Source organism: Mesoplodon mirus (assembly GCF_964341445.2).
Source record: "Mesoplodon mirus genome assembly, chromosome: 8".
Taxonomy (NCBI): Eukaryota; Metazoa; Chordata; class Mammalia; order Artiodactyla; family Ziphiidae; genus Mesoplodon; species Mesoplodon mirus.
This window is the reverse complement of record NC_138984.1, coordinates 44,213,994-44,230,917: the sequence shown is the minus strand read 5'-3', so window position 1 is coordinate 44,230,917 and position 16,924 is coordinate 44,213,994. Positions and strand designations below refer to the sequence as shown.

General features: G+C 44.5%; 1 protein-coding gene across 2 annotated transcripts in view; it reads right to left on the bottom strand.

The window, feature by feature from the left end:
* The window catches only part of STAT1 (signal transducer and activator of transcription 1), a 41,507-nt gene that overhangs the window by 6,285 nt on the left and 18,298 nt on the right, over positions 1-16,924 (bottom strand). For both annotated transcript variants that reach the window (XM_082630743.1, XM_082630744.1), the window contains exons 10-22: positions 16,706-16,864; positions 14,814-14,906; positions 13,218-13,277; positions 10,678-10,707; positions 10,481-10,574; positions 8,991-9,032; positions 7,638-7,721; positions 7,087-7,185; positions 5,840-5,975; positions 4,395-4,444; positions 3,590-3,684; positions 2,666-2,811; positions 956-1,141 (exon numbers count right to left, since the gene is read on the bottom strand). In XM_082630743.1, the coding sequence (XP_082486869.1) occupies positions 956-1,141; positions 2,666-2,811; positions 3,590-3,684; positions 4,395-4,444; positions 5,840-5,975; positions 7,087-7,185; positions 7,638-7,721; positions 8,991-9,032; positions 10,481-10,574; positions 10,678-10,707; positions 13,218-13,277; positions 14,814-14,906; positions 16,706-16,864 (1,274 nt within the window). The remainder of the gene's footprint in view (positions 1-955; positions 1,142-2,665; positions 2,812-3,589; positions 3,685-4,394; positions 4,445-5,839; positions 5,976-7,086; positions 7,186-7,637; positions 7,722-8,990; positions 9,033-10,480; positions 10,575-10,677; positions 10,708-13,217; positions 13,278-14,813; positions 14,907-16,705; positions 16,865-16,924) is intronic.

Genomic DNA, 16,924 nt, shown 5'->3' with positions numbered 1-16,924 from the left:
AACACATCACGTACACTTTCCGTTAGCAGAAATTACACAAGAACAATGAACTTCTTCTTTGATCAAGACTGGACTGTTTTCCTTGGCAGTCAGGTTAGACTCCCTGCCTGGGTCACCTGAAATTGTACTGCGAATGCAGAAACAACCAGACGAAAAGGGGAGGCACATTCAGCACAGAAGTCAAGCTAAGACGGTCCTCTTTCCAAGGCTTGAAATCCTACAGAAGTTTTATCGGGTTTATGGTCCTGGCCTGGTTGGTGTAATAAACACATCTGTCAAGGTAAGCTGGGTGCATCTAAAGTAATTGTGCTAATATTGAGGCTACTGATCCTGAAAAATCATTAAGTTTGTTGGTGCATTCCAAACCAGATTAGTCTAACTTCCACTTTCTCAAATGCAGTTCAATGAAGACTAAGCAGCGGGAGACCCGTATGCTAAGCTTAGACCTGCTCTCAGTGATGTGACCTAATAACTTATCAGGTCACCATGAAGGGACCACCTCACTTTGCCCGGGCCTCCGTTTCCTCAATTTCAGCAGCAGGCGGACATAAAGCAGGTGACCACCACAGGCCCTACGTTTTACCCCTCCACGTAGAAAAAGTGAAAATGTAACAAGTACACATGACCAGAAATGGACCTTCTCCAATGCCCCTAAGATCAAGAACCATTTACTCCTTTCTTACTGTGTCAGGCCAAACAATATACTATGTTTCAACTGCGCTGTGTTGATTAGAAAGCCTGCTTTTACCAATTCAAAAGAAGGGGTGGGCTAGTGACATGGCGTGGGGGAAGTCTGTGCTGGCACCTTGCACTGACAGGAAGGCAAGGGCAGTGTGTGGGGTTAACACCTGTCTCCCGCAAACCTTTGGACTAGATGAAGGGAGAACACAACCACAGGAACGACTGGGCTGTGCTATGACTCATCAGGCAATGCCTGCACACTCTGCCCACTTACCTTCCTTTGGCCTGGAGTAGTACTTTCCAAAGGCATGGTCTTTATCAATATTCGGATACAGAAACTTCAAGGGATTCTCTGGAATATTTTCAGCGGCCATGACTTTGTAATTGCGAATAATGTCAGGGAAAGTAACAGCAGAAAGTTCTTTCTTTGTGTAGGGTTCAACCGCATGGAAGCAAGATTCTAAAAGGAAGAAAAGCAAAGTGAGTCCCACAGAATATCCCTCAACAATAGAGGAGAGAAACAAACACTGCAGAGTTTATGGATTCGACAGAAACTGGTAAGAACTAAACACAATCTAGGAGTTACATCACAGAGCGTGTAACTGCTTTATGCCTAAATAGATTATTATCCTTTCTTTAAAATAGGAAAAATAAAGGCCATCATTACTCTCGGTAATACTGCATTTGTCATTATTTACTTAGATTTGTAAGTCTAGCCAAAAGAAATTTATTAAATACCTTTAAAATAACTAATTACTAATTGGGTCTTCTTGGCTCAAGCCATAGATTAAGTTACTAGAAGATAAACTCACTTTGTCTTTCTCTTCATATTGAAAAATAAAAATAAACAACGACAACACATGGAAAACAACTTTTTAAACAAACCAAAAAGAGACCCTATTTGCTATTTTTTTCTCTAATCCTTAATGTAAAAAAACAGTTTAATTCACTCCTGGTCTTAGTCCCAGACTTCACCGGAATCCTGCCTCCTAACTGATCCAGGATTTCACTTTTGGGGCACACACTCCAGAGGCTGCTGTCAGGTGCTCTGGGGACTCTGCTCTAGAACTTCAGACCAAAGCTTTGTAGCTGGTGCTGCCCTGCTTTAAACTTTCCGGTTGCCAACGGTTTTCATCTTTGCCTGGTTTGCTAGTTCCATCTCTCAGCAAGTTCAGGAAAGAACTACCGGGGGAGAAGAAGAAAAGGGCAGGCTCTACCATCTACTGTCCTCACTGGGCTCTAACCCCAGCTCTCCTGTTTTTTTACCAGAAGAAAAAAAAATAGAACAAGAAAAGTATCCCATGTTTTTGCATCTTCTAACTGAAAGCATAAGTCACTGGAACAAATCAGTTTTCCCTCCAATCCTTCAAACAGAGCAAACTACAAGCAAGAGTGAAAAGTCACCAGTTTGTCTTTATCACTTTCTTGTCTCCACTGAAACCTGTTCCATAACGCGTAGGTTTTCGGAATTGTTTTTGCCATGGATGCACTTGGTCAAAGTTATAAGATATAACCCAGATAAACACGCACGAGCCTTCTCTTTCAGAAGGCAGGGTGGAGGGCTGCACCCAAGTCCCAGGACCCCTCTCATGGAGCCTGCCCTCCTCCGTGCACATCCACCTGGGATTCCCTTCCGTGGGTCTGGAAGCTCACGCCTGTGCACTGTGGGTTTCCTCCCAATAAATGACTGCCAGTCATACTGACTCGCATCTTTCACCTACAGGTGACATACCTGACAAAATGGAAAGAATGTGGCCTTGTCTTTAAAAAAAAACCCATCATTTGCACAATATGCTCCACGCAACGAATCCCAAATAGCCCTTGGTGATGTATCAAATCCTACTGGGGAAGCTCAGCTAGGGATAAGTGGAGGAGCTGCGATTGTATGTCAGAAGCTCATTATTTGTATGAGTTGATCTGCAGCGAAGAAGAAGGGCTTGCACCCACATTTTGAATCGGTGTGTGTGCAGGCGCCTTGGCTTACCACCTCCGTTCTGGGGCCGCTCCACCCACGTGAACGTGATGGCCCCTTCCCGGCAGCTTTCACTGAACCGCAGCAGGAAGGTCCCCGGCTGCTGGTCCTTCAGCAAAGCCCGCTCGCGCTCCTTGCTGATAAAGCCCACGATACACCTGCATGTGGACAGGGATTGATGGAGGTACTCTGAGGTTCAGTCATGACTGTAATTTCCACGTTCACTTACAAATCAAGATGACTGCAACGTGACACACGAACACAGGATAGAAATGTATCCACTATTTTAGATGCTTTAAGATCTATTTCATTGACACTTCAGGAAGCATTTCACTCATACATACATATGCTGAAGTCCAAAAAAAGCTCATTAACATGGTGCCCGTTGGATGCTACAGATGATCAATAAATACTTGCTGGATTAATGAGCCTTTCCTTTTCACCTAGGGATTCTGAAGGCCATGAAAATGTCTGAATTCATGCATCCTTTCTAGTGAAGAGAAAGGCTCAGACAACCCATTTTCATATTCTAGACCTCTGACCAGGTTAAAGTCTTTGCTGAAGTATCAACTGACCCTGGGAAAAATTAGAAACAATTTACCGAGTCAAAAAAGTTTTTTCTTCCCTCCTTGGAGGCAATAAAGCAGGTGCTCAAGAAATTTTCGTAGAATGAATGAAGGCATGAATGGCACTCAGGGCTTTTAAATTTAGCTTTGAAAATGCATATACATACACTACGAAAATGTAATTTTAATCTTATGAGGGTCTACTATAGTGAATGCCCGAAGGGACAGCCTGCAAGCATCTGTTTCTGTGAGATGCACCCAAGTCTTGCCAAATAATGAAGCCTGTCTGGGTCAGGCCTATCTCAGCCTTGCAGTAATGGAGTGTGTGCTCAACATATGTTTCAGAAATACACCTATCAATGGCCCTTACCCATCATTCCAGAGACAGAGCAGGTGTTTTTTAATGAGTTCAAGGATGCTTTCGATCCAAAGCCAGAAAGGAAAGTTTTTATCATTTATATTTTCCTGCAAGTATACAGATGCACATATTAGAAACCAAGAAATCCAAAACAGTGACTTAGCATGTCTCCTCCCGCCATCAGGTTTTAGGTTGCAAAGACTGCCCAGCTGCCAAAGCTAGCACTGCCCCCTACAGAGCCGTCCCTCCCCTCTTACCAGCTTTCAGACACCAAGCTCTCCATTTCCTGAGCCAGGCTCTGCTTCCCTCTCCAAACATTAGCGACCCAGCCAGGGAATGACCTCCAGCGTGATCCCAGAATACCAGTTGCCTTCACACTGCTAAACTCCAGCAGCGTGAGCTTGTCAGCACTGTCTGGTGACCCTAGCGGGGTCGGATTATTCCCCCCAACTGGTCTCACTGCTTGAGCAGGCTCAAGACACCCCTCCGGCCCAGCAGGCTGTCTACGCCGGCACAGACCACACGTTACCCGTGGACGGAGCTAAAACGCTGCCAGGCCAGGGGTCAGTGTGAGCAAACAGAAGCCTCATTTCGGATGTGAGAGAATGTTATCACCCAGGCAGGTGCTTCCTGTCGGACTCACACTTGGAGGCTAACCTTCAGCGCTGAAGGAAAGGAAACAACTTGCCCTAGGGGTTCTGGGGGCGAGAGGAACACGCCAAAGCAAGCACAGTGCAGCCGGCACCGCGGCGAGAAACCCGAGACCCTCAACAGAGAGCAGAAAGCACTCAGAGTATAAACTCCAGACAGCACCCACCTTACAGAAGCGAGTCCATGGAATAAGACCATCAGGGCCAGCACTGGGTCCTAAACAAATAAAAGCAAGTGTTTTAAGGAAATGGGAATCCATTCTGAAGCTCTGGCTGGACTGACGGCTGCTGTATTAGCTCTCATAGAGCCAACACTCAACAAAGGCAGGTTGTGCGGACACAGCCGAGAGTCTCAGATCCACTAATACAATCGCTTGTGCTTTCTGGAGAAGCCTCGATTTGGTCCCCCTTGTGAATATCATTTCCCATCGCTTCCCTCTCCCTCCTTGGCAGGCTCCTCTCCCGGTGACCCTGGGGAGTTTTTTTCAAGTTCAGACTAAGACCAAGATCACCCCTAGGTGATCGATTTAACTGACACTTGACTTTACAAGATTATTTTAGATATTAATTAGGCATTTCCCTCAGCCCTCCTCCAAACAGGACACAGGCTCAGGGAGGTAGATGCAAATCAAAAGCCCAGTGAGAGAAATGAGAGGGGAAGGAAGCCTCGGGGTTATCAGCTACACAAATTGAAGAAGCCTGGCCGTAAGAGGTGGTGAGCCTGACATCTCTCTGCACAGAGAACCCCAAATAAGCCACTGTAGGCAGAAAAGATATCTGTCTTAACTCTCACCAAATAAGGGAAAGGAATAGGAGTGACTTCTTTTCATTAAATTGCACAAGACTCTCACTGTGACAGCTGCATGGCCAAGGCACTGCTGAGAGCCATTTGGTTAGGAAAAGCCCACCGGTGTCTGTAGTACATGCAGTTCTGCTATATAGAAAGCAAATCTGGAAAAAAGGTGACCGTGGATTTTTAAAGAAATAGTTCAGGGAGTCCCATTCATTGAAGATCTGACCTTGAGACCAGTAGGTCTTCGGTTTGCTTAGTGTGGGAAACCAATAAATCCATGACATCAGCCACTGACAGGAAATTCTCTATCATGGGCTGCACCCTGCCCATCAGGCAGTGCTGGTCACGGGCATCCTCCTGATGTGGACAGTGTCTCCTCACACCTGGGCCACCTGATGTAAGAGACCTGGGCGTGTGCTGTGTGGTGGGCAGCCCGAGGACCTTATTCTTACCATGTTGGGGGCTTACTGGTTTTCTCCCCAAGGTTAATAAAGCTTCATATTTCTCAAAGAATTTATTTTAGCCACAAGTAATATATTTTACATAATTTAGACGTCTTTCCCCTAGGAACCCTGCTCAGAAATGTTAATATGAGATAACGGGGAAATGATTCATTTAAATCTTTTATCAGGTCTCTATCTCCTTCTAAGGTGAGGCATCATTCTCACTTAGCTATAATAAACTGCTGCTGGAAAAGCCAATAGATTTTAACACTCTCCTACCTTGAACAAAATAAAGAGGAAAGAGGGGGAAAGGAGCAAGTCAAGATATTTTACGAATTTCAATTGTTAGTTACGTAAAAAGTGAATATGCTCATACCAAGAAGTTTCTCTCCCAGCATGTTCAGCTGGTCCACATTGAGACCTCTTTTGGTGACAGAAGAAAACTGCCAACTCAGCACCTCTGAAAGCTGAGACCATCGTGCACAAGGCGGGTTCAGGAAGAAGGACAGATTCTAGAGAGAAAACACCCAGAAGCTAAGGGCTACTGACGAGCCACCAGTCACAAGCCTGGCACTGAAACACGGATCTGTGCCACAGTTCAGTTCTCATCTACGACACACAGATGTTTTCACAGCGAAAGAAGAGGAATCCTCATTATTTGCAGATCCACATTTGTGAATTCATCAACTCACTAAAATTTAATTCCCAAATCAATATTCGTGGCACTTCTGCAGTCATTTGCAGATGTACACAGGCACACAGCAGTGAAACGTTTGAGTTGCCAGACATGTATGTTTCCAGGTGAGGTCAAACAAAGCTATGACCTGCCTTTCTATTTCAGCTCTCATACTATACCCGAGTGTCTTTTTTGAGGTCTGTTTAGTGCCACGGTTTTTGCATTTTCGTATGCTTTTTTGTTGGTGATTTCATTTTTAACATGGCCCTCAAGGGCACGGCTGAAGTGCTGTCTAGTGTTCCAAAATGCCTTGTGGAGAAAATGCATGTGATATATAAGCTTCGTTCAGACGTGAGCTATAAAGCTGCTTGCCATGAGTTCAATGTTAATGAATCAACAAGCATATTAGATAAGGGATCTTTAAACAAAACAAGGTTATATATTGATCAGCAAATGCAAATGTTGTGCCAGAGGCTCATGGGAACCTAACCCCGTGTTTCGCCTAGATGCAGTGGTTCAGTATCTGCCAACTCAGTGTGCACAGTGACTTTAAAGGACTTTAAGTACAGTGAATAACCAGAATCAACTGTAATTAATCAACCGTATTAGAGTACCCACACTCTAAGAATGGAGCAGGCTTATTTAGCATATATACATTTTTTAAAAAGCATAAAAATAAAGGATCTCTTCCACAGTAAAAGCTGTATGAAATCATACAGCCTGAATAAGCCTGAGCTTATTCACATGGAAGGAAAATCGTAATTCTCATTTCTAATACATACACATGCTTCACTTTTCCAGAATTACTCCGATCCTTAGCAATGCCACTTGAGTTGTGCCACTTTTCCTCCAACATCTGGCCCTTAGGGGCTCTTTCAGATATGCAGAAGCTAGAGCATGCGGTCTCTGGTTAACCCCTGGCACGAAAGTAGATGTGTTTTCCATACCCTGGGTTCTGCCACCAGCATGTTGTACCACAGGATGGAGGCCCAACCACTCGGGAGCTGGCTGACATTGGAGATCACCACGATGGGCAGAGAGGCCGTCTAGAAGATGACAAAGACCTTGAAATCATCTGAATCACAGAAACATCACCTTCAGACCACTATGCAGCCCCTCAACTAAGCAAGGGATTCCTTGGATATTTGCATTATCTTTTATATTTGAAAATTAAGAATGTAAAGTTATGTTCTTTGGTTCGTAGTTGAGTTTGTCTTTGATATATCTTTTCAGTTAAGAAATAAGTTTCAATGCTTCATATAAAAAATTAACATAGGACATCTCAACTGGAACATTTAGCTTATAGTACCTGAAGGTTAATTCAGTTCTCTAGCTGCCCGAATGATTACATTAACATCAAAATAGTACTGGCTGAAAACAATAATCTTTTTTAGCAATTAGGTAAATACATCTAAAATAAAAATTGAGAAATATAAATACACGTTAACAGTTCAAAGTAAAAATAAAGTTTTCCACGTCTGGAACATGTAAGTCTCACCTCAAGGTCAATGACCAAACCAGGCTGGCACAACTGGGTTTCAAAACTAAGGGAGTGAAGCTCTTCAGTTACGATGAGAGGACCCTTAAAAGAGAAAAGGGAAACAAAAGGAATATAGCGATTCATTCACTGATCCTGAAACTTGCAAGAGCCTACTAAGCACTTTTTGCAACAGGCTGCAGAAAGCCTGAACCTAACCAGCTGCAATTCAGAAGAACATTCCAGTTTTTGACCATCTATCCCAGATTTCCCAAGTATCTCACTGTTCTCTCAAAGACCAGATTTCTGATATTATGGCAAGGGATATGGATGAAGGGGAAAAAAATGTCGAGAGGGAAGCAACAACTTCTAAAGGGTTTATTCATGACCTAAGGCATCCTGGCTCTCAGCCCCTTCTGAGGGTGTGTGCGGGCTGCACACCTCAGGCTGACATGGGGTGGAAAGTGTACATGTGTTCCAGGTGTGATTATCTATTGGGAGGGCTGATTTGCATAAGCCTGGCTGGTCACAAAGTGCCTTGGTATGGGTAGAAAAGTTATATAGTGTTCAAAGTACCTTCATACATATTATCTTACACGAGCATCACAACAACTTAGAACCAGAGAGATGTGGCTGCCATCCCTGCTCACAGGAGAGGAAACTAAATCCCTGGGAGGTCACAAAGATAGTTAAGATCCAAGCCAGGGCTGGTCAGGCCCGGGCCGGTGCCTGTCCCACTGTTCCACACGACCTCTGCTGGCTGTCATGGGGAAAGACAGCGTGTGTGCCATGCAGACACAAAGGACAAGCGGTCCAAACCAAAGCAACTCCAGGCATTCTGTCCTCTGCCCATACTTCATATCTGAATGCATCACAAACACAGCCCCTCAAGGACTGGCTGTGAAAATGAAACTGACCGCAGGATGATGCACTGGGTAGGGGACACGTGGCAGGAAAACCCTCTCGGCACACATCGTTTTGGGCAGGGCAGTCATGAAGCTGGCCTGTTCTAGCTCTGACAGTAACTCCCTGTGCACCCTTAGCTAAATCCTGCAAACTTCCTGTGGTCCAACTTCTTCACCTGTGAAATGTGAATAACACAGGAGCCCACCGTACCTACTCTGCTGGGCTGTCTGTTGAGGGTCCAATAAATTCATGTGCAAAATCACTTGACAACCATAAAGCACAAGCACAGAGTGGTTTTACCGTTTTGACAGGTACACCATGTCCCAGAGCTTGTCCACTGCCCTTCCCTGCCGGGTCTCCCTGCTTCTCACCCCTCTGTGAGGTGTCCCTGGCCCCCAGGGCCACGGAGCCAACCTCACTGGACAGACCCGCTAGTTAAGAGACCAATCACAAGAGAGAAAGACTCACCTCGTTGGTTCTGGCACCGGCGTTTTTCTGTTCTTTCAGTTGCTACAAAAAAAAAACAACAACTTAGTAAACAGTACCATAATCATCAAAGTTGCTATTTCCATCTACAAATCAAACCAAAGTGAGGACTTAGAAAGAATGAAGGAAGTGAGATTATTTTCAGAACGCAGAACAGGAGGTGAAGTGACCCTTGTGCGGGTTCACGAGGGAGAGTGCCTTTTCCCAGCGTTCTGACAGCCTGTGAACACCACAGGGTTGAGGAGGATCCCAGGGAACAGCATCCTGCTCCCTCCCCCAGGCCAGCTTTTCCCGAACCATCCCCCATCACCTTCATTAGCTGTTTCATGCTCCCCGGGCTCAGGGCACAGCTTCTCTTGCCTTCCCCTCCACAGAGTCTCCCAGGCCTGTGACTCAGGCCTCTAAGACTGCCCTCAAAAGGACTTCAATCACGCAGGTTATAAAGGGAGCAACCTGGAGCCCCCAGAGCAGCTCCGGACACCCTCAGACTCCTGGGTTGGACCGAGGCTCTCACACAAGGTCTAGCTTCCCAGCTATGAGTTTGCGGGTTCGTGAAATGGTTGCCAATAAAAAAAGGATGCTTTGAACCTCCCTGCAGGCTCCAGCCCAGGAATTGCGCAGGGCTCAGCGCCAACACATCTTCAGAACAACTGGCAGTCCCGATTTTCAGGGAGAGAGGAGAGAAGGCACCACCCACTTAAGCCCCTCTGCTGATTTCCACTGGCCGGTGCCCGGGCCCTACTCCTCTGGAGATAACGTGCTCGAGACAGTGGTTGTAGGCAAGACCCCAGGAGGGAGGTGGTGAAGAAGGGGCCAAAGAGAGACTCCTGGGGCCTCTGCCATGCTTGGAGGGGTAGAAGGAACGGTCAGGATTTGGGGCAATAGTGACCTCTGGGAAAATTCCAAGAATCTAGAGTGAGTGATCACTGAGGTCCTGGAGGAACCATGTACAGATAGCTTATGTGCACACTGGTTTATGGAATATTTTTCTTTTTTTTTTTTTTTTTTTGCGGTACGCGGGCCTCTCACTGTTGTGGCCTCTCCCGTTGCAGAGCACAGGCTCCGGACGCACAGGCTCAGCGGCCATGGCTCACGGGCCCAGCCGCTCTGCGGCATGTGGGATCTTCCCAGACCAGGGCACGAACCCATGTCCCCTGCATCGGCAGGCGGACTCTCAACCACTGCGCCACCAGGGAAGCCTCTGGTTTATGGAATATTGGACTGAGATCACTACCCCCCAAACAAGGTTATCTCTGAGAGGAAGACTGGCAGGAAACAGAGTGGACAGTCCTGGGATGAGGAGGGGGGACCAAGATTCCCCAAGTGCTGCTGAAGTCACCGGCCATGAATTCTAGGAAGCCTTCTCCTAGGGGGTGCCCGGCCCATCACACAGGGCACCAAGTGCCACTCGATCACAGATCAAGTCCTAATAAACCAGACACAACAGAAAAGGGGGAAACTGAGCTCCCTACCAGGTGTCGGAATTCCGCCGCCAGACTGCCATTGGTGGACTCCTCCATGTTCATCACCTTCGTGTGAGTGCCCAGAATGTTGAACTTCCGAAACCTAGACGATACAGGGTACAAATACTTAAAAGGCTGGGAACTGTTACACCAACACATAAACAAACAAAGTGATCGTAAAATATAGCGCCAAGTACTTCACGTACCCTTTTACTGTATTTCTCTCGTTCACATCTCTGCAAAAAAAAAAAAAAAAAAAAAAAAATATATATATATATATATGATCATATATGTGTATTTAAAACTTGAGATAAGTTTTAACAAAAATATAAAAGTACAAGATCAATAACAAATAACGGGGCTGTTCAGCCCTTTCGTTCACTCACTCAGTCCCTCAATCAACCCGCACCAGCACTGCCAAGTTGTGCTGAGGGACCTTGGGCAAATAACCTGTCTGGGCCTCACCTTACTCCACTGTACGTCAGGCTAACAGCACCAACTGTACAGGACTCTGGGAGAAGGAACTTGTTACCGGGTAAAGAGAGCACAGAGCACACCCTCCGTAAACGTAAGCCTGAGTTATGGCTATTTGTTGAGCACTTACTCAGTCGGTGCCTTTCTGAGGCACCGAGCTAAGCGCTGGGGACTGAGCGGAGAGCGCTGCTCTGTGGCTACACGACTCAGAGGACCTTCCAAAGTGATAGCTCGAGCCTTGCTTTTGTTCTCTTATTTTTAACGCTTTCAGAGAAGTACTTGAAGAGTCAATTATTTGGGGAAACTATCAAGTTTAAGTTTTAAGTCTGAGGTTAAAATCTTGAGAGACCTGTATTTTATATAAATGTAGCGATAACGTCGTCATGTTCTGGACAAATAATGTATCTGTCAGGCGTAGGCGAAGGTTAGAGATCGTTAGCGCACTTGTAGTTAAACGAGTTACTTTCCTTCCTGTCTCAACTAGAAGTTCAATGCTTTTGTGAATGAGAATCACCGTCAGTTATGACAGTGACCAATGTTCCCATCTGGAAAAAAAAAAAAAGAACTTACACTTCATGACCGCGGAATATTTCTAATGACCAAGAAGCCAGCCTTGGCATACGACAATTAGCTAACTCGACACTTCACCTGGACTTCATCACTTCCCCCCCAGCGTCCTTTTCCTGCCCCAGGACTCCAGCCGGGACCCCACGTTACATTTGTCATCATATCACCCTAGCCTCCTCTGATCTGTAACACGTTCTCACACGTTTCTTGTCTTTGAAGTTTTTGACAGTTTTGAGTATCACTGCTCAGGTGTTTTAGGAATGTCCTTCAACTTGAGTTTCTCCAGTGTGGCATGTCCGTTTTTTAAATTGTGGTAAAATATACATAACAGAAAATTTATTATTTTAAGTATTTTAAGCATGCAGTAGCATTAATTATAGCCACATTTTGTGCAAAAAAAGAAAATTCACAATAAAAGGAATAGTGTGATACAAAGCTACCTTGTCAAAGCTAAGAAGAAAACTCAGAACTGGAACAGACAGAAAAGACAAAAGAGCAAGAACAAACAGAAAGAGAGACTGAGTTAAGCAGAGTGTGGTAAACTGCAGTAGCCACAAAACTTCTGCAGCTTTTCCTTTCAAGAGGCAGAACGTATTTCCCTGTCCCTTGAATCTCAGGGGACTTTGACTTGCTTTCCCCCACACAATGGGTAGGAGTGGCGCCGTACAAGTTCCAAGTCTAGCCTAACAGGCCCAGCACGCTGCTGCTCTGACCCACCTGGAACACCGCTGCCGTATGAGAAAGCCCAGGCTGACCTCTTTGAGAGCCCGACAGAGAAGGGCCCAGTTATCCCAGCAGAGGCAGACACATACAAGGCCATGCTAGACCACCCAGCAACAACCAAGCCAGCCCAGACCAGAAGGACCACACACAGCCCACAGCATAAGAGAAATTAATAAGTTTTAGAGTTTAAGCCACTAAGTTTTGGGGGTTTTATGCAGCAAAAGCTAACTGATACACCGAGAAACCAAAGATGATGGGAGAAAAGCAAAGGCACAGACTATGCTACAAAGGCGGCTATAGTTACAGGAATGGAAAGAGACAAAAAGCCAGAGGAAAATGACTTGGATTATCATAAATGGTTTTGAAACTTGGTAAACCAGTATGTTACACACACCAACAAAAGCATTAAATATATCAAGGGGGGATGGCAGGGGCTAAGCCATCTTGTTCCTTAATGTAAGTGCTTAGGTCACTGATAGTTCAGGTCCAGGGACAAAGGACAAAACAGGATGGCCCTGCTCCATTTAGACCCCATGAGAGATCCTGCCCATTCCTGGGTTCTTACTGCCCAGAAGAGACAAGTGTGAAGCCAGCAGGCTCCACACAGGCCCCCCAAAATGCTGTCAGCTTCACTCCAGAAACAAGTCCACACTGGCTGCAGAATCATGGTGGCCTGGAGTTTGATCAAGGGCCCTTCCTCTAGGGCTGGCCTAGGAGGAGGGGTGGTAGCTGCTTGGAGACTTGATCATTACAAGCTCATATGCATAAAATGCACTCATTCTTTTGTTCACTTATAGTCTAAAAAGGCACAAGCACGTTGATACCAGCTCTAGGGGATGCTCCCAACATCCAGAACAGGAGCTATCAATTTAAATGTGCTGGGATCACTTACAAAGAGCCCCAGTGCAAAAGTCCATGTTTAGTTAACAAAACCAGCATTTCAATAGTACATGTATCTTAGATAATATTAAAGATATCTTACTTATCAAATAAGACTTTGACTTTCAAGTTATAATTCAGCTCTTGCAATTTCACCAACAATCTGAAAAGAAAAAAGTCATAATTCCTTTTAAAAATTATCTGTTACCATTTATTTATCATGCCAATTCCCAACTGATGAACATTTTAATAACCCCCACCTCATGCAGTTTTTGGTTATTACAAACAATGGAAGTGACATCCTTGTATGTCTACTTGGATGTTTTTAAAGTGTATTTGTAGGATAAATTCCTAGCTGTGAAACTGCTAGGACAAAACTGTAACATTAAATTCTGACACAGAGCAGCACTGATTTTATATTCGCACCAAACATGAGTGAGAGTATCTGCTTCCCTGTATCGCCTCGCCAATGCTGAGTTTTATCAAAATTTCTATTTTGGGCTAATTCTATAGGTAAAAATAGCAAACACTGCCCTTTACTAAAACTTGTATCTAATGCTTATTCTGCTGGGAGAAAATAAAAACTATCACCCATAATCAGGAAAGTGAAGGTCACATCTATAACCACCCCAGGGCAGTGTGGAAAGATGGAAGGAGCCGGGGGCTGAGACTCAGGTGTGCTCTGCTCTGATGTGCTGGAGAGCTGGGGAAGGAGCCCCTCACTGGTTGGCTCCCTTTAGTGAAGCAGATGACGGAATTAGATTTCTCCTCCTGCCAGCTGTGAGCTCTGGGACCTGGTGGGGTGCTAAAGCGTGGTGCTGTTCACTGGCAGCCGACAGGCAGCACCTGCAGACCTAACTCAGCAGCACCCTGGAAAAAAGGACGAGGGCCAACTCTGAAGGCAAGTGCAGCTCTTCTGAGTCCAGCGGCTCATCAGCAGAGGAGGAGCTAAATGAATGCGGCCGTGCAACTGAAGAAAGTGAAGCTGTAAAAGCTGTACGTTCTAACATGGAAACACTTCCACAATTTATTACGAAGGAGAAAAACAGGCTGCCAAAAAACAGACAGCAGAACCCTAGTTTCTAAAAATTAAACACTGTATGTCATATATATTTGTGTGTCTATGCATGAAAAAAATACGTATAAGTACAATGTATTTATTTATATATTTATGTAGACATGGACAAAATTCTGGGAGGACTGACACCAGGCTGTTTACCATGGTGGTCTACAGATATTTAGATTACATACAACTTTGAGAAATCTGAGGAAAGCTATGAACACACTCAGAAGAAAAATGTACCTGTCATAAGTCCACATTCACACACACTGCATACATTTTGGGGGGAATGTAAAGCTCAGGTTATGAGTTTATGCTCAAGAGGGGATGAGGCTGCTGGGAACTTCAACTCTCTACTATATGCAGTTTTGCAATTTTGAATTCCTATTTACAGTAAACATTCATTACATCTATAAGTGGAAAAATCAGGTGTGTGTGTGTGTATATATACACACACATCTCTCTTATATTTCTAGTCTGAATAGAAAAGACAAGACTCTTAGATATTCTAAATAAGAATTCATATTAAAATGCCTACTGCAAAATTACTTCCTCTAAAGCACCATATATAACAGTGTTGTGAAAGGAAGCTGGGGTGTAAACTTTGTGATAGGAGGTGCAGGGTCTTTTCTTTATTACCTCAACTTCACAGTGAATTGTACTCCAGTCTTCAGGACTAATGGCCTCTGAGGATGAGTTGGCATGCAGGGCTGTCTTTCCACCACAAATGAGCTGTAAATTCCCAGCAAAGGGTAAGTTAGCATTTCCATTAATGTTGAGGCAGTAAAAGGTTATTTTCCCTAAAGAGGAGAGGGGGTTAGAGGGCACAAGCTAAAAAAAAGTTTGAAAGATTCTAACAAATTGGATGAATAAAGTGAGGTTTTCTAGTCAGTAAAGAAATCCCCAAATCTACTGCACTCAACAAAATCAGAGTAACTGCAGTGAACTGTGATACTCTTCAACAATGAAAATTCTGAATGGGATTCTGTTCATTTACAAATTTAAGAATCAAATTTGCTATTTAGACTTAGTGTGGTGATCGTTTCACAATATATACAAATATCAAATCATTACGTTGTACATCTGAAACTAATACAAGGTTATATGTCGATAATATCTCAATTTAAAAATAAAAATAGGGAAGTCCCTGGTGGTCCAGTGGTTAGGACTCTGTGCTTCCACTGCAGGGGGCATGGGTTCAATCCCTGGTCAGGGAGCTAAGATTCCGCATGCCTCGTGGCGTGGCCAAAAATAAATAAATAAAATAAAATAAGATAATAAGAACAAGATAAAAATCAATTTTACTACAGTTGAAAGTGAACCATGTACCATATTGCTTACCACCATAATTTGAAACTGACATTTTAACATCCTTTGGAAAATTGATTTTTAAATTGTTTAGTGATATTTATTATCTAATAAACATTTCCAAACATTAAATTTAATTTAAAAAAAAGAATAAAATTTGCATTCCAAAACGCAAGTAAATGTCCTCGATTATTTCAAAATCCAACATCTAAGCATTCCTGTTTGGACATTAGCCACAGGGAACCAAAGACATTTTTATTATGTTAGCATTTAAAAAATTGCAATATGAACTCTACTCTTCTACTTAGTGCCATTTGTTTACCTACTAAGCATATCTGAAACACCTACCCATGGGCAAGGTACTATGTAAGGCCCTGGTGGGGGAAGAAGATGACAAAGGCACATCTCTGTCTACTAGGACCTTTCAATTTACAACAAAGAAAACAGAAATACACAGACAATGATATAATAAAATCCAGAACGGGAGAATAATAAAGAATGAACTGTGCAGATCCGGAAGGGAGACAACATCTGCCCGGGAACTCTGGGAAGATTTCATGATGAGATATAAGGTGAAACATTCAGGATGCAGTTTCGAAATGAGGTACAAGGGAAGAAAGCTCTGAGGCAGAGAAAATACTGTTGGGAGAGGAATGCAGAAGCAAATGTCCAGGGTGGGCACGAAGTCAAGTCTGCCTGGAAATGGGGCATGTATAGAAGCTAATTCTGGAGTGGCTAGTGAGGGCCAGGCTGGGCAGGTGTGGCTTGGGTGACCAGATGCGGGGCTCCCCTGAGATCAGAAGGTGGCAAAAAACCTGATTGAACTCTGCTCTGGGAGAGCACAGGGTCACAGGGACAGGGGGGAAGGGGCTTGGGAGGGACCGTTTGGGAGGCTACCACCCAACAGTTCAATGGAGAGGATCTGAGAGCTTGCAATGCGATGAGACCATGGAGTAGGAAAGAGAGGACAAATATCATCAGGTTAGACTAGACAGGTCTCGTCACACACTGGCCACGGGGAAGGAGACTGGTAACCAGTCTAAACAGTCACAAGAATGACAGGCCAACGACATAAGCAGGGAATTCGGGAAGACCTGATTCGGGGAAGCCATAAAAATTTGTACATAACCTATTAAACCCTTCTAAATGATCTGAATTACCAGAAAAATTTTCCTCTGGGTAAAATAATTGCAAAAGGTGCCAAAACATCTCTCTCAAGTTACCTCTGAATGAGCTGCTGGAAGAGGCTGAAGGTGCGGTCCCATAACGCTTGTTTGTTTTTTGTGATAGGGTCATGTTCATAGGTGTATTTCTGTTCCAACTCCTCAAGCTTTTTAAGCTGCTGACGAACCTGCTGCAGACTCTCCGCCACTATGGTGAACCTGGGAAGGTACAAGCCACAGGGGTCTCCGTCAGAAACAGTCCCAAAGCAGCCTGGATTA